This window comes from Lepisosteus oculatus, chromosome 1 (assembly GCF_040954835.1).
Source record: "Lepisosteus oculatus isolate fLepOcu1 chromosome 1, fLepOcu1.hap2, whole genome shotgun sequence".
Taxonomy (NCBI): domain Eukaryota; kingdom Metazoa; phylum Chordata; class Actinopteri; order Semionotiformes; family Lepisosteidae; genus Lepisosteus; species Lepisosteus oculatus.
In genome coordinates, this window is record NC_090696.1 from 26957535 (window position 1) to 26978226 (window position 20692).

At 36.3% G+C, this 20692-nt stretch overlaps 1 protein-coding gene across 1 annotated transcript in view; it reads left to right on the plus strand.

Moving 5' to 3' along the window:
* Positions 1-18992, plus strand: part of slc10a7 (solute carrier family 10 member 7) — a 132017-nt gene extending 113025 nt beyond the window's left edge. The window contains exons 11-12 of the mRNA XM_006629494.3: positions 11468-11613; positions 12596-18992. Of these exons, the coding sequence (XP_006629557.2) occupies positions 11468-11613; positions 12596-12628 (179 nt within the window). The 3' untranslated portion in view covers positions 12629-18992. The remainder of the gene's footprint in view (positions 1-11467; positions 11614-12595) is intronic.
* Positions 18993-20692: the final 1700 nt, after the last annotated feature.

A 20692-nucleotide genomic window follows, 5' to 3' on the forward strand; every position in this document is an offset into this window, starting at 1 on the left:
AGGTGGCACAGTTGACCCTTAATCATGAGGTTGGGCATTGATGTTGAAGTTGAGCTATGGAAGGACACAGCCCAGCTGGTAACTCTTCATAATCCAACTCCCAGGAGTTTGTTAAGCAAGAGGGTCAGCCCCCGGGGAATGCGGCGCCTCCGTCGTGGATAATTTAATAGAGCCCCTCTTGTCTTTGTTTGCTTCCACCCTCATAAATATCTATTCTTCAGAACAATATTAGTTCAAGAGAAGCAGCTGGTTAGGGTGGAGGTCGCAGGCTCCCACCTTTGAAATCAGCTCATCTGAGTAATAGGTTCATGTTTGTAGAACAGTCAACAATAAATAAATTACTGCTTTCCTCATGTAGGAAGAAAAGGGGAATTACTTTTGTTTTCAGTGCAGACTGCAGGTAGAGCAAGGTATTATTTCTGTCTTAAGCGTGATTCCTGGGATAATTTGAATAATTCACCAATAACGTGATGATGTAAAATGATTCTCATGTCCTGTTTAAAAATGCAGTGGCAAATACACCAGTTACTCTCTTGTCTTCTCCTCTGGTTGTACAAGCCTCCGTGATAAACGGCAGATGTTTTCTCGTCTAGAGAGCTGCTCTGGTGCATTCGTTCTGGGTTTCATCCAAGGAAACCTTGGTTTGCCAAATAGAAAAGGATTAAATCTAATCCCCTGCAATTGTAGCGCTGGCCTTTGTCCTCAGTGCTTGTGAAGCGACTGTGCTGTGCTTGGCTTCCTTTCGAGAGATCAAAAGGTTAGGCTAACTCAAATGATCGAAGTGACTAGGCCTCAGACGTGGTCTCGAATGCATATATTATGTTAGGCAAATGTTTAGCAAAATGTCACTCTCAGGTGCTGTCAACAGAGACTGAAAAACGTTTTTTTTATATATGTAGGGAGCTGGTTCTGTGGCCATGTGTGTAACAAGCTTTCATTTCCAAACAGTAACCCCGAGGAGGCCCTTCACACCTGCCCCTGCCACACTGGCATTTCAGGGATCCGAGAGGGGCGCGGGCTGTTTCAACAGCAGGTCTACCCCCAAGCGGACTGCAGCTATTTGAAAACAGCATGTTTGTTTTTCGCAGATTTTTAGCACTTGTACTTTACTCACAGCCGAGCAGCACATGAAATGCTGTCTTTGGTACTTAGCACAAATGTGAAGTTGACGACTTGTTACATTTAAAGACTAACGTTGCTATATGTATACAGGCTTCTTTTTGCCCTAAGTGACTAGATGGAGAAGTATAATAATTTCACAAAAAGCTCTTTTGATGCCTGGTGGGCAGGATAATTGACATCATAATAGAAACTAGTATCCCGAAGGTGGCCTATAGTGTCCTAAAACAGAAAACAGTAAGAAGGGAAAGGTATGGTTTGTTCCTTCACAATTGTCATCTGTATAGTATGGTCTACAGTACATATTGCCACTAGATGCCTCCAACCTTTGAAATCAGATGTGCAATGGCTTCTGTAAATCACATTGAAAGATGCAGTCTTGTAGCCTTTCCATTAAAAATTCCCTCTAAACAAATAAGATTTTGCTGTGTGCAAGTGTTACATTTCTACATTTTTGGTGCCTTAAGCTCTGCTCTCTAAATGAGCATTTAGATACACTTCTGTACTTTTTTGCCAAAAGGGGTATCAAATGAATTACTATAGGCTGGCATTTTCAATAAAAACATTTTTTTAAAAGACCCATAATTTGCATTTAAAAGCAATACAAGAACAGGGGGAAATGCTTATTTTTGCTGGGTATTCTGTTGTTTTTGTTTCCCTCGTTTTGCTAATGGAAACACAATTTTTAAAGTAACATATGATTATGTAATGTGATTGTTCCATGGTGCCTCACAACAGTACAGCCCTCACATGAATCTCAGTGTTATAGAATTAGACATTAACTAATGTGTAATTAACATCCTTTTCTCAGAAGGAATGTTATCAGAAATAATGTGTGAAAACTGTCCGTGCTACAGTGAAAACCATATTTTGGTGGTACAGTGCTACAATGAACACCAAATTTTGTCTGGTTCTGTTCCAGTCATTGTTATAATAAGCATTATTATTATTATTATTATTATTATTATTATTATTATTATCATTATTATATTAATAATATTAATAATAATATTATTAATAATAATAATGATAATAATAATAACTATTAAGCGTTGTTTTTCACTCTGTTCTTAAAACAGTTCAAATCTTCATATTTTGTTTTCCTACGTACCTGCACATTATCTGTGTATTTCCCACTGTTCATTATTGTTTCAAAATTGATCATTTTCATCCACATTTCTGATATCTGGATAGGCTTTCTTGCCAATGTAGTTTTTAAAAGAGTCTAATTGTGCCTGTGCCTAACAGTTGGGAGCCTTTCCCTTTGTGCAGTAGTTGATCTTCTAGGAGTACAAAAGGGAAGCAGCACAAACAGTGACAGACGGTTTTCTGTATTTAAAAGGCTGAAAGAGATAGTGTTAACCAGTAAACATTCATAGGAAACATTCATTTGGGAAAGCATGTGAGGGAACATGTAGAGTGATTATAGGAAAAAATGTCAGATTTATATGAATTTATAAATCAGAAATATGTGAACAAAGAAGAATTAAGAAGTACGGTGGCTGAAGGGTAACACGCTAAACATCTACAGAAAAAAAGAGCTCTGAAAAAAAATTATATACAGTAATTATATATGTGATAAATCTACTGTTTGCTTTGTGCACTTGTAGAGAACAGTACTGGGTGTTTTAGAGAACACCCATCCCATATTATCCTCAGGTGCTCACTGGGTAATATGGGATGGGTGAGTGCAGTTTCATTGGTTAACGTTTTTTTGAGTGCTTTGGTACCTGCTCACAGCTAGACACACCCTGAAGGAGCACAGCACCATTGTTTAAATGTTAAGCATTTTTTGCTGGCTCTGTGAAGCCTTTTAATCTTTCAGCATAGCAGGAATGTGTAGTTCACTCCCTGTAGGTTTTGTTATTTCAGCTTGGAATCAATTACAGCAGTTTGAAAATATCTGTTGCAGGTTAGAAAATACAAAAACTTTACCAACCTGGTCAGAAGCATCTCTGTTTTGCTGTGGGGTGCAAATGCATTAAGTTTTATTTTGTTTGTTTTTTTTACGAAACAGACCAACAGCTGTGAACACTCCAAAAAAGGTGTTTAGAAGTTGTTGTTTTTTTCGTTTTAATCAAGACTTTTCAGGAGAGAATTGCATGGGGATTCCCTCCTGGACTGGGTAAAAAATAAACTTGTTGTTTGAAACAGAAAATTCACACATTCTTGACATCGTTTATTGTTTCAACAATTTTGCTTCTTACTGTGCGTTTCCTAAATGAGGTCACTTTATGTTATTGAAGGACCCAAGTGCTACATTGCTAGCTGGCTGATTGAAAACCTTTTCCTAGCAGAAAGGTTCATTTCAAACAGGTAATTGTAGCAAAAACACGTTCACGTACTGTATATCCTCAAAACTCAATCTTTTCATATTTAATTTCTCATGCTGGTAGAATGGTAGAATAAGAGCATTCTTAAGTGGTTTGCAGCATGCAGTATACTGCATAGAGTGTATGGAAACAACGACTGGCCTGTCTCTTCATCTATTGAGGTAAAGTTAGTCTTGATAAAGCGGTGGCAGTGTTTATCAGTAGGAAGGGTGATTCCGCTCTGCAAGTTCCACAGTTCTGTATGGCATTGACTTTCATATGTGTGAGGGTGTAAACTTTACCAAAGATTGTTTTGAATACTTTTGTTGATTTGGGGAGACAGGTCCCATAATTACAGAGCCAAGGGTCAAATGTCAAGGATTTTTCTAACTGCCTGAGAGGGACAGAGGTATGGTCCTAGTAAGTCCTCTCCTTCCAGTGTGACAGGTGTGTAAATGAAGTCTGTATATACCATTGCAAGGAGAAAGAAAGTGAAAATCCACAAAACTCAACATTTTAAACACTTGCTGCCACACTGCCAAGCACTAAACATTTTTCTGCTAATGAAATGGATTTTCTGTCTAACTGAGGCATGGGCCCTTCTAAAAGGACCCTGCACCTGCATCTACTGTATGTGCATGTCCAGCGTGGGTGTTAAAGGCTGTACTGTAAGTCCTACTGTAACTGTAATGTGAACCAGGCTATACTGACATTTACTGTAGTTCATCTCTCTAAATGCATTTTCCCACATACCATCTATTACACATCTGGAGGAGAGGTGGGTGTAGTCAGACGCGTTTCAGCCAACTCTCATTGTGACATGGCACCAGCTGCAGAAGGAAGGAAGCTTTGCCTCCAGCAATACTAAAGTGTGCATTAGAGAAAAACAGTTGTTTACTTTGTTTGAACTGCAGAATCTCACCACAGGGAGATGGTTTACTTGAAGTTTTGCATCTTTCGTTCTCATCTCGCGACAAAGAGACGGATGAATAACAATGTCATTTTCTTGTTTCACCTCTCAAATTATTTATTTGGTCTGTTAAATTTTCAGCTTGCAGTAAATTGAATGCGACACACAAAGTACATCGTGTTTTTTATCGACAGCTAGCTCATCTCTCTTTAATCACTGAAGGTCGGAGGTTGTACAGTAAATAAGCTGTGGTTGGAACACGAACTTGAGTGTATCAAAACTAACATGAAAGTGTGGAAACATGAGTAAAAAGTTTGTTCTTTTTAGTAAAACCTTTGTTACCAGCTCTGTCCTTTAATTTTCCTTTTTCCCTTTGTCTCGTTAGTTTTTGTGGCATTTAAAGTGCAGATTTGTCACCCTCATTATGTTTCAATAACTGGCTAATAATTTACTTTAAACTAAAATGCATTTTTTTAGACTTTTTCTAATTTGGTTGTAAACTATTTTTATTTCTATCAGAAATAACTTGTCTTCTGAATTACCTTATGACCATCTCAGAGTTAGTTTTATTTTAATACCATTCCATGTTAAGGTCAAGATAGAAAATCAGTAAAATATTAACAAGTTATGTGTTTCTAGAAGTGGATAAGGACATCTGTATAGTCAAAATCTACCATGCACCATGAAACAAGGTTTAATACAGTGTCACCAAATATGAACAAGGTCTTAGAATACATTGCTCTTAGCAAGTGGAGTATGATAAACCTGGTATTAAGAAATATACTGTATAACTTTATTAGGATTAATACATATTTAAAAAATATTTTAAATTATTTTTGATTTAATATGATTGGTTGTTCCAGGGTCCAGCCTTACACATATTGGATGTACAGGTATATGGATGAAGGGGATTTTAGCATGTAAAAAATCTCTGTGGGGAATATAAAGCATCCTTGAAAATTTACTGTAGTCAGTTAGAGCTGGAAGTACAAAATAATACCAGTTTTCTTTTGCTCTCTTCCCTTTATTAGTGTGAGGAGATTTAACTCCAACAAGACCACTTTCTGTTTTTCAAATCAGCTCTTCAACCTAGAGCTAAATTTTTGGTGCCATAAAAACCTTCAGGGTATTCCTATCTGTCTGATACGAGAACTTTTTGAGCTTGAGAGACCCCCAGCTTTGCCGCAGGTCACACAGTGCCCTGAGGCATTGTATAGTATGTGTATATGGACATCATGTCAGGCCTAATCACATACTGTATGTCCATCAACTTGATACAGATTCCATGATGATACAGCCTGAGCAATATCTCCAGAGGAAGTTTGTACCAGCATTTTGTACCTTAACAGAATTTAGCAAAATTTCAAAGATCTGTGGATGTTTTCATTTAGAGCTGCCACTTGCCTTCTCATCCTCATCTTCATCACCTTTTTCCATATTTTGCATCTTTGTCACAAATAAAAGGCCAGGTCAGGAAGGGTTTTGAAGTTTGTTGCTTTTGATTGACATCACAGCTCCTCTCCTTGCTTTGATTGACCACATCCTTTTCTCAGAAGGAATGTAGTCAGAAATAATGTGAGAAAACTGGCTGTGCTACAGTAAACAAAGAGATATGTTCATAGAAATTGCATTTTGATTTACATATGGTTCATGTTCTCTGGGCATGGTTTTAATTTACATTTTCCTCTTAGTAGATTGTATTTCTTTTCATCTTATCAGAACAATTACAGTGGGCCTACTGTATTATTGTATTATTTCATAACTCTGGTGTACAGTACAGTACATTTCAATAACTTCATGAAACTTTGCTTTTAAATCACAGCATCACATCATAAACAGATGCAGTATATAAGAAAAACAAGTTTTTCAGTATACTAGTATTTGTATTCTGTACAACGTGTTGATTGAGAGCCCTTAAGGAGTTTTTTAGGTTTGTCTTGATCGAACCTTGATGTTTTTCTTTTTCTGCAGCATATTTTAACTTGTTGGCAACCTGCTGCTCTGAACCAAGAGGTCACAAACTGAAAAGCCCTCACCTGCTGTTGCTGTTGTGATTTCTGTGGTCGTGATGTTGAAATGACTGGAAGAAGTTGTTTTTATTAGTTTAGGGTTAGCTGGTTTTCCTTACATGCGGCATATGAATTCAAAGTCTCCAGCCAGAAATGTGAAAATAAGGAGCAAAACATTGCAGGCAGAATAAATCTCTTTCTTGTCACACTCTCCTGAGTACTCCTAATCGTTCATGGTATTTTGAAAGTTTTGAATTTTGCATTAGTGCTTAAATGTACATTGAAAAATGTAGTGGTACTTCTCATGACTTTCACGGGCAAGCAAAACTAATATCAATTCAATAATAATAAGATGAATACTGCAAATGGATCTTACGTTTTGGCTTATAGATGAATATTATGTGGTACTAGTGGTGCAGCCACAACAGGGCTGCTGATGAGTTAAGGTATCAGTCAACCATTTGGGCTATTTTGTGTACAGATATGTGAGGGCTTGAGTCGTCTTCAGTGGTACCCTGCTGCTAATTTAGAGTGGTTGAATTGTAGAGTCTGGTTGCCAAGTTAGACACAGAATGACTAACTAAATCCTGTTTCAACAACTTATTTGCAGAACAGGCATCGAACAAAGCATTGTATATTTGTCTAATAAAAACGTAAGCAGGGATTGTAGATGTCTCTGCAAGTCTCAGTTGTGTCAGTTTACTGTAGATCCACTTTTAATTAATTAATTTAAAGCCACCACAGCAGTGAATAATTTGGGTTGGGGGGGGGGATCTTAAAATGGGGTTTGTTGTAATCTCGGAAGTGAATTTTTTTCATAAGTTAAGAAAAAAACAAAGTGTAACATTCATTGAAGTGCAAATGACTTGTTTACTTCTTTGCTCCCATACTGTTAAAGTTCCTGTGATAAAATAAAATTACAAATGCTTATGAGTGAAAGACAAACAGACCTGAGATCAAAAGAACACAAAATGTCTAGATGTGATTTCAGACAGTCAAATGGGTCCATTTCACTTCCCTGTCATATAGTGTACTTTTATCCCTGGGGCAGTTGCAAATAAATAAATCAAATGTTGTCTTAAATGGTTAAAATACAGATTTCAGAAGTCAAGCTTTTGAAATTTGCGATTATTTTGCTTCAGTAGGAGGTATATTTTCAAAGCCATCTCCTAAAAGCACAAGAGACTGGTAATGTTTATCTCTGTCGAGCTTGTAGCTCGAGATGAAAAGCAGACAGAGCAGTCAGGTTCTCTAGCCCCCTACAGAAAGTTTTTTTTTTCCAAACCTGACATTTAAACCCAATCCCTGGAACACTATTATTTCTTTATAACAGTGCAAAACTGCAGCTGAGCTTAGAAATCTAATATTATGAAGAACTGAAGTCCTTATTGTTTTACCTCTTCCGCCTGGAGTATAGGATAAAAGAAACTTGGTGCTTAAACATTGTTGGCAGATGTCGCTTGAAAGCTCTCCTTATGGAGTGTGCAGCAATGTCAAATTCTGTTGGGTAATTTTTGACAAATGTGTCATGCTTGACATGGAAATGTGCCTTGCTGTACATTAGAGATTTCCCCAGTGTTCAGAACAGGTAGTAATGTGCTGAGAAAGTGCTCTTCATCTACTCACACTATGTACTTGTCTACTGGTGGAGAAAGGCTCTTGCAGGAAATTACTTTAGTCAGAAGAAGAATCCATTTACAATATGTGCTTTATAACATCTTTCAGACAATGCATTGCAGATTAGAGACATTTTTGATTAATCTTTCATAAACATTTTTCAGTGCAACGGCTCTAAGTCCTACCAAATGCATGCACAGTGCCTGTTCCATAAAGTCAGATGTCATCAAAAAGACTTGTACTGGGTCTTTGCAAAGGAAGTGACACGGAATCATAGAGTGGCGCATTAAAATTTATCTGTGAGTCATAATGCTACCATGATAGCTCTGTGAAACTTTCCTTTGAAATTTGCATCACTTGGCCTCGACTATTTTTCTTTCAAATAAAAAAAAAATCTTTTCTGTCCTCATCAATACTGCACAGCAATATGATGTCTATTTAGTCCATTTGCATTGCCTTTTTTTCGGAATCTTCGACTATAGTTTCTCTTTTATATGTTCTTTTTAATATGCTATTTAATTTTAATGCAAAGGAAAAAAAATATATATCAAAAAGTTGGCATGATGTTGTTCTACATTATTCTCTTTGAAAACCGGTTTTGTTCATCCTTCAGGGATGTACAGAAAAGTATTGTCATGATGGTATGATCGCACACTTGGGTTCACAGACTTGCAGCCCAGGACAAAATAATGCTGTTGTGTAGAGTGTTAATATAGCTTACCATTGAAAAGCTGTTCTATGATCTAAACATTTTAAAACATCCCAAGCCAGTGTGAAGCTTTTTTGGAAGAATTGTACAGTACTGTTACAATGGTAACATGCTGGGAGTTCTTAGCATGTAAAAAAGCACACTTAAATAGGAATACTTTAAGACCTTAAAAACTCTGTATTTTCATAACTTGATCCTCTATTAAGAAAGTAGTTTCATGGACTCAAAGAGGAGTTTCAAAGAGTGGGATAGCAAACTTTTTGACAACTGTCCTTTCATGCAAATTTCTGAAATGCTTCATGATTGTCATGGTGTGCTGCAAATGATTTCTCTGATATAAGATAAATATAAAATATAAAATGTGCTACTATTCATTTCTCGTAGATAGACACGTTCACATTGTGGTCCTGGATTTCATTGCACATAGAGGCCCTGTCTGTGTGGAGTTTGCATGTACTTATGGGCTTTCAGAAGGTGCTCTTTTTTCCCAAAGATATGCTGGCTGGGTTTATGGCTGTTTCCAGACAGATGTCTTCCCACCTTGCAACCCCATGGTTTTTTGATAGGCTTCTGGGCGCTCCAACCCTCATCAAGCACTCTTACCAACCAGTGTCCTGGTAATATGTTGGGAACAAACAGTTCAGATATTGATTTCCTTTGGAACGAAAAAAGAGTATGAATTGAAAGATAAATGAGTCAAAAACTCTTTTAAAAATTGATTATATCTTATTAAAATTCAAGGTGTGTTTCACGTAAGATAAACATCGATGTCTCTTTAAATAATAAGAACTGTCTGTTTTGTGGCTGTCTGTTTACAAAATTTGTGACTGCAAATGAGACCTGGTCTCCATGGAACGCTCCTTGTATAAATATAAATAATGAATAAATATTAGATAAATAATTCCTGTTACTAAATAATTCACATATTTTAAAATTCACTTCAAGAAAAAATATTAATATATATATATATGTCGCTGTCAGCTCTTTAGACTCTAGACAACGAAGTTAATCCTGGCTTTTACAGGATGGCACCAACTGATGACCTACAGTATGTGTGACCCAGAGCCGGTGAAAGGTCACTGCTGCTTAAAAGCTTCGTAGGAGGCTTCACAGCGGCATTAGGCCTCATGGCTCAGAGGGCAGGAGTCCAGACTTCAAACACAGAATCCTCTCCTCGGCTGGCAGCAACTGGCTTGTCATTCAGCAGACTTCACTCTGCAGGAGACAGAAGGACAAGCTATCCCGAGAAGGGGGATGAAAGATTGATTTGGCTAGCTCTGCTCCCGAAACCTGGATTTCATTTGTGCTGAGATACTGTACAGTTTATGTCTTCATTTCAATGCAAACTTAAAAGCTAAGCTAAGAAACTACTGAAGGAGGCAGGAAAAGTCTTTGGAGTTAACTACACAATGTATTGAAAAGAATGAAAAATGGGAGTAGAAGTGATATGTTAACATTACACTTCAGCTGTGCTTAATTGTGCTTACAGTAATTGCAAGGCAGGTTATAGAGGTTTGAAAATACAGAATGCATATAAATGAATTCACCATTTTACTCCAGGCTCTTGCATTTTTCTTTATATTTTAAAATACAGTAACTCATGTTAGATTTAATTGTATTACTTAAAGATTGTTTTCAAAAATAGTTAGAGGTGAGACTTTAGAAGACTTTGCCTAACTTTTCAATGAAATGAACATTTTTCCAAAACAACATTTTGTATCTAGAAAACCACTCAGGCAGGTTGCTTGTTCTTACCTATTTCACAAAGTGGGCGCTGATTCCGAACTCACTGTGTCTGTCATAGTTCACTGAGCGTCAAAAGAATGTTATCGCTTACAGCTACCTGTACACCAAATCCAGAAAGTTACCAGGAAAAAGACTTAATTTGGAGCAGTTGCATTGACATTTAAGCGGCGACTGTTGTCAGGTCTGTGTACACATCAAATAGCAGATCGTTTTGCACATCTGTGCTTTTGTACCGACATCCGTCATTATTACATGTACTCAGTAGTCAGTTTCTTTTCATGCTCAGTATACATTGTTTTATAGAATGTAAGGCTTTTTATACTAGTATTTATACTAAAACTATTGTAACAACCTGCGTTTTAAAAAGCCAGAAGTGAGATAACTATACCTTAGAAACCCTTGTTATTCATTTATGTGTCTGGCTATCTAAAGCTAAATATAATAAATGAAGCAGAATAATCCCTCTGTAGACAGTTCTGCTCCTAACGGTGTGAGGGCCATAGCAGTATAACATTCAAATTTCCTTTAATACTTGGTGACAGTTTTGCTTTCATTGACGCCCAAGTCAATGAAGGGTTTCTCATTATAACCCAAGCAGAATGAGAAACAGTGCTCTGTGGTTGCTTACCTTGATTAAAAATACAAGAAGCTAAAGTAAAAGTCTATTAAGGCACTACTCTTTTTTAACATCAGCGACAGCAATTTAATTTGCATATTACCCATAATCCACATCAACTTCTCATAGGTACAGTAATGGTAAGTAGACTTAGATTCATTTGACTTGTGTTTGCATTTTGGGATTCCCACTACTTATGCTCTGGGAAATAAATTCTATGTGCCTTTACGGATTTATATTGATCATGCAGTTCAGCCTTTAACAGACTGTATTTTTATAGGTGACTTGTGCGCTTATTCTGTACAAAGACATCTAATGGTCCATTCTGATAACTGTAACAAACTGATAACTGTAATTGGTATAGAGCTTCAAGGTCAATAAAAGGTAACTTATAAATTTTGTAGACTGATCTCCTCCTTGTGTCTTTAGGGATTCCAATGATGAAGATCGTGTTTGCAGGCCATGAGCACCTATCTTTGATCTCCATCCCACTCCTGATCTACCACCCCACACAAATCCTCCTGGGTAGTGTGTTAGTCCATAGCATAAAGTCGTGGATGGTCACCAGACAGAAGGTAAGACTAACTTATGTTTTTTTTTTAAATCATACAGTAAAGGTATCCAGAACACTAATGGACTTTCAGAATTTAAGACTGTAAAAAGCAGGAGCTTCTTTACAAACAGACCTGCGAGTATCTGAATTGACTTCATGCATAAGGATATAGAATCAAGCAGCCTGTGGGAATCAGCCTGGCCATTTTTGGGGTTGTGCTGTCTTTTCCTGTTCACTTCTCTGATGTTCTATATGAGTGGTGTGACAGTAACAGCAGGTAAACGGGTCATCATTTTGCATTACTGTGCTTTTTCATTTTTCCTTTCGTGCTTCATGATAGCCTTGTCATCTAAGTGAATATTGGATTGGTGCGAAACATTTTCCTATGAACTGCCTCTCAGCCTCGAGGAGATCAACGTGGTAAATGTCTCCGCTAATGCAGGCACAGCCATAGTATCATCGCAGTAACCAACAGTATTTTCCAGAGTATCGAGTAGGCAGGATGCTTTAGCATCAAAATAATAGAGCGAAGTGTTTTTTGGTAATAAAATACAGTAATCCCTCGCTATATGAACAAGCACTATAAGAGTTTTTGTTAAATTCAGATGTAATTCCTACCTGTGAAATCTGTGAAAAGGGCAGATTTTCACTCTTGCAAGCTGGGCTCTCATAAAACATTGCTGAGATTCCTCTTTTCTTGTATTCTGGAATAAGGAATACTTTTTTTATTAAATTTCAATTTATTTTATAATAAAGCTTGTGTTTTAAGCACATATAGTACAGGATGGTACCTAATGTTTATTAATTTGCTAATGACAGTAACATGTAAATACTGTACAGTAAAGCAGAACCTTTCCAGTGAAAAGTTGTTTTTGTGTCCACATGTACTGCAGGAACATACTGTTCCTGTCCAAAAAAAAAACACATCAGAAAGGGAATGCTGATGGGCTGAATTAAAAACACTACTCCTCAGTTTTTTGTGCTTTTTGTTTTCACATTTGCAGGCAATGAAATTAACTAAGCTGCAGCCTGTATAACAGGAACCCGAAGTCTTTAGGAACCAGCTTGTTGAACTGCTGGCCCAGGTGAAGGACTCCGTCGTGACCTCGACATCGCTGAAGGCTTTTTGAGAGAAAGGACACTGCCATTCAAGTGCCTTAACACAGCTATCCAGGACCACAGTCTCTGCCTAAACCCAACAGGTTTGGTGCTGCAGGTGGCATTCTTCTGAATTTTTTAAAAAATAAATCTATTTTTTTTAAATAAGGGATGAAACTATAATGACAAAGATCAGTGTGTCAGTGTCCAACACTAAATTGCCATGGCAATATTTAAAGCTTTCCTTAATTGTGATGGACTAATTAGGTGAATGTAGCTGTGGGTTTTTTATCTATACTTTTTTATTTTTTTGTTGTCTGTTATCTTTTAGAATATAAGTGAAAGAGTTCACAGTTTTGGCTTGCTGTCCAGCTGAATTTGGCTAAACACACTCAATGTGCTTTTCTGTTGTTGGAATAAAACACCATAGACCGAATGAGGTATAGGCATTTACCCCAAAATATTATGCCCATGGTTGCCCTGAGTTTTTACAAGACCTTTAATGTGAGTCATGAAATCAGTTCACCTAAATAAGCACGTCTCTGAAAACCTTGTATACCATCCAAACCCCCTGAATTGTAGCTGATATAACCTGTAACACAAAAGTTCTTTCACTGATAGAAAATAATGTAGCTCAAAGAGTTGCATTTTGTAAGTGGAAATCTGAGGGTAGCTAGACAGTCTGTAATAATGTCATTTAGCATGCGGTGTATTAAAATAGGTTAATGTGTTCTTGCCTAGAGGGCCTCAAATACCTTAACAGAAAACTCTCTTTAGTAAGAGTTCCATTAAGAAAGAACACAGTGCCCTATTAATACTCTTTAAAGTGCTGCTGCTTGGAAGAAATAAAATTTGCAGAGCTGCAGACTTATTTGTTATTTCCATGGCTATCTCTGTTCTTGATTTCATGTAATTTTCTAAAATGACAATTCTGCAGTTCTGCCTTGCCAGCAAGTGGACCTACATTCTGTTGGAAGTTTACTGATCATGTCTCCTCCACACAGCAGCCCAGACTAACAGTAACGCAATGATAAGATGCATTATTTCCTGTGCTCATCTGTTTTACTGAAGTTCCCCATTTAGAACTGCTTGGCACTTTTGTATACGTTCTCTGTAGTGCCACTGCATGTATTTCATCAGCTTGAAAGCTAAGTAACTCAAAGATGCCAAACCTATTTCCCTGAGGAGATGGAGTGAAAATGAGCAATCCTGCAGTGGAAATCAACTTTGCGTTGGACACAGACCAATGAAGGGCGCTCTCAGATTTAACAAGATTGCAACTCCATGGGTGACAGGCCTGGCTGCCCTCCATGTGCAAGAACAGGCTGCTGCCATTGACTTTGCTTACAGTATATTCCAGTCTTGGACATATCACAGTATGTGGATTCCAGACATGTGCCCTCTTGTCTTCTGGCTGTTCTTGTGTAAAAATGTCAAAGTTCCCAATCCCAGTTACAGAAAACAGCTTCTTTGTATCTTAGAAGAGTTACATCTTGCGGCCTCAAAACCGTCTCCTGCTTCAATCTTCAAACCTTGTCCAGTGCAGTGATCTGCCTCAAACTGAAAGACATTAGTTTAGTACTATTCTTTAAACACTTGCTTGGCCTCTAGGAAAAAACAATTTAACATATATTCTTCATATATGTTACTGGAGTTCAACTATGATTTATTTTCTGCATCTGCTATATATTTTACAAGGGTTTGAACTGATGATAAACACCTTTACCAAACATTCCAATTACAGCAGGGAAGGTCCATTTTTTCATATGATTCTTGGATGATGAGTTGCTAGGATGTTGACTGGCCACTAACATTGTTTTGTTTTAGATTTTTCTAATCCATTTTTAGTTTTTTTTTCCTAAAAAAGTCCCTGTTTATTCCTGCTGTGTTAGCTGCAATATTAAAATATTCCCCATCGTACAGCTTAAATTAACATTGTCAGAATGTTTTCCTCCAAAATGGAGGAATAAAATAGAGGTTCAAAATTTAGTTCCGTACTTGTTTCAATCTCTGTTTTCCCCTTTGCTCATTGGTTTGATTGTAAATTCTGCTCCTGTGGTTTTTTCTAACTGTGTGATACATTCTGTCTCCCATTTAAAACAAGGAGATGGGGTTAAATTGATTACAGAAATACATTTATTCTGGATAATTCGTAGATATAATATGAGCTGCTTTGACATAAAAGCTATACAACCAGTCCAGAAATTCATCATGGGGTATAGTATATCTTATTACAAAAAAAAAAACTTTTGCTTAAATTTTGTGCAAGGTGTTCTGTGCATCTGTGAGAAGGCTTTGATATGATAAATACCACCAAAAGCAGACATGACATTTAAACCTTTGTGCAAGACTCTGAATACCACTTCACTTCTACCCACAACTACCCTTCACAAATTGTACCTACTGTAGAGTGTTGTATTGTAATTCAGTGCCAGTGTTGGCCGTTGGCTGCTCTGGCGTAAAGGTGACTGACAGCCTATAAATGCCTTTTGATGGGGGTATAAAGGAGCCCAGGGGGGTAACTCCTGATGGCTCTGGTGCAGCTCGGGTTCTGCAGTGTCCGTTGGCAGTTCTACCTTATACATTTTCGAGGATAACAGGCTCATTCTGTCTAACAAAGGGAAAGGGTGTGTGTATCTGAACTTTCCTGTACATTGCTGCTGTCTTTATAATGTTAGTGGGGTAGGAAGATCAGGGACCTTTAAAGGTTTCAGTCTGGGATCAAATTGCTTCTGTTCTTTTTTGCTTTTTATTTTCTTTTGCCAGTGTACCTTTGTTTCCTTAGACCTTTTGGAAAACCTCAAGAATAAAGAATTGCTATAGATGCCAACGTTTGGAAAGAATCTGGGTCCATACACCACACAAGCATATTGAGTGCTGAACTGTCGGTTGTACTGTCACATTTTGTACGAAGGGTACATTTACACATTACGCACGTCATCAGTCCTGGTCTGCAGAATTTCTGCCCTGTCTGGAATCCGTATTGAGACTTCTAGAAAGTGAGGTTACTGCGGTGTGTGCAAGGTTACAGGTGTCAACCAAAGAATAGCACACACAAACACAAAAGGATGCTTTTCTGGTGAGATGAAAGGCTGAGATAGATTCTACCTCTTTTCATGGATAATGTGAACAGGAGTAAACCTCTTAGGAACCCTTTGGGATGAAAAGCACTATTTAAATGTAATTCTGTATTCTTATAATCATTATTACTATCTTGAATAATTCCGTCCTCTCCACAGATAACTGTCGTTGTAAAAATCCCTCTTAGGTTGTATCCTGTAGCTGATACACTTGACATGGCTGAATATAAGTCGATATAACCATTAAATCGGTATGTGGGGTGTGTCCTGAGCCAAACCCTGGGTCTTTTTAAACCAACTCCCTCACTCAGATTCTCTGACAAACACAGACTGAAACTATCCACAAACTAGTAGATGCATATTATTCATTAAACCTATGCCTGTAGCTGTCTGTAACACACAGTGCACAGTCAGTTACTACCCAGTCAGCCACTGGCAAACTATGGGCCATCCTTCTTAGGCTATTTCTGTATGATAAAACTAAAATGCAATGTGTTAGTTGAAGTGATATTCTATACTTCTTTTTGAGGTAATCAGGTAGTTCTCAATTTACATACTCTTAATTTGCATGTTTTCTTTTTAACACACCTGAGGAATATATGCTACTTAATTTAGGACAAATTCTTTCTCATTTTGAGGTGCTTTGGCTCGGCAAGCAACAGGCAAGTTGACAGAATGATCAAGACACTGTGAAAAATATTTTGAAAAGGATATCTCAATACAGATAATTGTTTTAAATGAAAATAAATATTGTTAGTCATTAAAATTCCAAATCCACAACCTCAGCTAAATAAATAAAACTATTAAAAACAGTTGACAAGAAAAACCTGAATAAGGAAAAATGATTTGAAATGCTAGTTTACAAGTTTTGTAATAAATTGTATTTAAAATGTTCACTGAGAGTAAGAAAAACAGTTCATGAGTGCAGTTCATGAGTCATACATTTCCACGCTGTCCACACACCATTACCAACAGTCTTCCCTTCACAAAGTACTGGAAATATATTAAACACTAACAAACATTTAGTTTAGAATGAGTTTTGATACCACTATACTGTATAAACACCTTACATGAATAAAGATGAGCAATTTATTTTTTTTGCGAGATCAGCCATCTGGTTAAGACTGAACCCAGAACACATCTTTCTGCTTTACACACACTGTTACATGAAAATCTGTTTTAATTTGCACATTTATGAGTTGCTCTGCATCTTTAAGGAGTGTATCTGCTGTGTAAATCGATAACTACTGGAATATGTTTTTTATTTTTGTATTTACGACAACGTTGGAGAAAAACAGTATTGCTGATCTCATAATGTACTGTACATCTGAAAGTTCACAGTGTTTTAGAACATTCTTTGTGTAGATTAATAATTACTTTACACTTAATACATTGAAAAAAGCTTGTCATACCTGACCTTGGGCTCATATGTAGGAGTTGGTCCCCCTTCCTCACAAGTCAAGCTACAGTATCAGTGAAAATGTGTTTTAGTCTTTTTTGCAATGACCAGACAACATGAGTGTTTGTAAATATTCTTTTGTGAACAAGAAAATGAAAATACTTCTGAAAAATAAGGAGTGTTGGGCTGGAGCATAGGGAGAGATTTTTCATGATACTGAACTCATCTCAGAGATGGTCCCTATGGTCACTTCATGCTAGAAACAAGAACCAGAGAGTGGTTACAAGACAAACACAGACCATGACATTTAAGCAACATTAGTAATAGTCCCATATTATAAAAAATAAAATATAAGCTGCAGAATTACAACAAAGCAATTCTATTTTGGGATTTGGTGACATTTTATAAACCTCCTGGGCTGTGGTTTATTAAAACATATACTAACGCATGATTTAATGAAGATACTAGAAGTTCTTACAAAATTTATAAAGATCTGTTTGTCTCAACTCATAATAATAAACCCGAATCTTAACATTCTACACAACAGAGTACTGTGTTGTTTCTCTTTCATAAAATATGGCACAAATTTTAAAACTTTTTTCCAAGTTTAACTTTTTTCTAATTTTTTTTTTGGTTCATCTTAATATGCGAGAAGGCAAAGTTGTGCAGATTCAAACTTTTGTGAATTTATTTAACATTTATTTCTGTATTTACACTGTCACTGGGGACATATTCCTACAGTTTATGATATGCCTCTATATGTGTGATACTTGATGACCTGCAATCAATTATTTTGCTTTAGGTTTTCTTTTTCTCCCTTTACAAAATGTTTTTTTAATTAAAACTGCAATCACATCTCCCGTCTCTTCAAAACCATCCTTAATGTTGTTGTGGATTTTGAAGCCCTTCTCCTGTTTTCCAAGTTGTCTTAAAATGTTTGCTTCTATTTTTATTCTGTTTTCCTAATCATAAACTTTATTGGGAAAGTGAGAAATATGTCATCTTGAAATTAAATGTTTGAAAATTTTGATATTAAAAAACTGGGGTCCTTGCATTTAAGGCACTTTTTATCTTTTTTTAATGATGTAGTTGTTTACAGTTATAGATAAATTATTTAAAAGGGTTGTATAAATGGGTGGACAAAAATATCAGCCAAATAAATCAATAAGTAGTAAATAACAGGAAAATACAATATATTTGGCTAATGAGCTGCTTTGCATCCTAAAAGCTTACCTTGTGAGGGACTCTGCTTACTAAAGAAATGTGGTGTTATTCTCTGTTCCTTTCATTTCTTTTAAACAGCAAAAATGTTACTAAAGGGACCATTAATCATTTATTAGTCATATACTGTACAAATGTTTAATGGCAATGTGAGATATAACCTCTTGAGTTACACTTAAAATTGTAACTTGACTAAATTTGTCAAAAGCCTAAAAAGTATTGAGGTGTTCTCATGCAAGTGTGACATTTTTCACGCATTGATATTTCTATGGTTTATAATACTTAAAAGCATCATACAATTATGAAATGTATCATTTATTATATTCCAGATAAGGCAAACAGTTCAAAAGCTGAATATCTCTGGAGTTTGCGTTACAAAGCAAAGTGAACTTGTTCCCTTCATTTTAAAATGTGTTTGTATTGCATTCCCTGACTGCCAAACAAACTAAATATTGAAGCCAAATGATTTCAGGTGTATTGTTGTTTTTGTCTTAATTGTTTGTCATTTTGTTGCAAGTGTTCCTTCAGTTTTTTATCTGTTAGTGACATATCCTTGTTACTTCTGAGACTGTATAATAAAAAGTTGCAAGATTCTAAATCACTGATGTGTGTGAGAGTGAATTGTATTTCAAATGTGTTGAACAGATTATTCTCTCTTTAGTCTCTCTATAAAATAAGCAAAATACACAAACATCAACAAGTACAGATATTAGTTGTTCATATATATATTTAATATTTTATGTCATCTCGTATAAGTGAATAATACAAATTGTATAACTTCCATTAAGAAGTTAATTTGACTCATGTAGTTAGTAGTACAGTATATTGTGCAATAATTAGTATCATCCTTATAAGAGAAAATAAATTTGTAGAAAATTATGTAGCCAACAATTCAGTTTTTATTTCAATTAAAGGAAATATATAGTACTTTTACAATATTAAAGTATTTCACTATGAACTGATTATTGACTACAATTCATGATAATAGTTTAGCGATGAGCAATGTTAAACTGTCATTTTATGCCAGGACTAGTAACAATGTGGCATTCTCAAAAAATTAAATGTGTGACTTCATTGATGGGGAGTTTGAAATTAAGTACTGTAACAAATACTCATACAAATAAGTTCAGGGGGGTAGCTGCGTCAGCATGCGTAGGCTGCAAAGGAACAAGTAATATGTTTATTCCTTGCTGAAAAAAAGAAGAAAGAAAATGCAACATTTCGGCCGTGGAGCCTTCTTCAGGTGTTGTGTTTTCTTTCTTCTTTTTTTCAGCATGGTATAAACATATTACTTGTTCTCATACAAAAAATACATTTTAAAAAAACATTGCAAAGCCATGAAAAAACCAATATTTTTTAATTGATTTGAGATCAGGTCATTTTCCATTTTACGTGTTCATGACATCGTAGATCAGTATCATGGGTTAGAGGGCTTGGCAGGGAACTGCAAAGGAACAAGTAGAGTCTAATGTCGCACTAAGAAAGAAAACTGTGAAATAAACGAGTCACCTGTGGAGCCATCTTCCGTCCTGTAGGGCAACGTGTGGAAGAGCAGGAGTATGAGATGAAGAAAGAAAAACGAAAAATTAAACTCATTCCATCATGGCGTTGTGTTTGTTCAGAAATCTGTTATGGCATCTCTTGCCTTTTACATGGGTGAGATAGGAAGAAGAGTGGTTTAGGATTAGGGTTTTATGACATGGCAGAGCAGTGAGGATTAAATGTTGGCCTCTAACAGCCAACAGTTCCCTTATTTTACCTCCTTCAGGCATGATTAATCTGACCCGTCTGTGTCCTTTCATAAGGGAAGAAAGACACCAGAAAGACATCAGAACCCAAACTTATTTTTTGTAAACCAAGTTCACACCTTCCCTTACCTTTTAAAACTAGATTGTTTCTATATCTCGCAGATCATTTCCAGATTTCTGGCATCACTGTTCTCCTGGTATTTGTCTTCTAAATGTCTCTCTTCAAACCCAATTTCTCATCCCCTCACTCTCCTATCTGCTCTTCCATAACCTCATTTGAAGGCTCCTGTTTCCGTTTCTTTTCCCTTCTTTTTTGCTTTTCAGCTCGCAGTCGGCCTCTTCTTGTTCCCTGAAGTCTAAATACATAAAATTAAATTATTAATAATAATTGTGATTATTCATTCACATACAATATACCATACATATATATAATATAAAGTAGTCGTTTCCTCTGATTTTCTGTTCAATAGCGGTTGTTATTCAAATTAACATGATTATAAACATTGTAAACAGTGTTTTGAGGGTTAAGAATACTTTAAAAACAGATATTGGGCA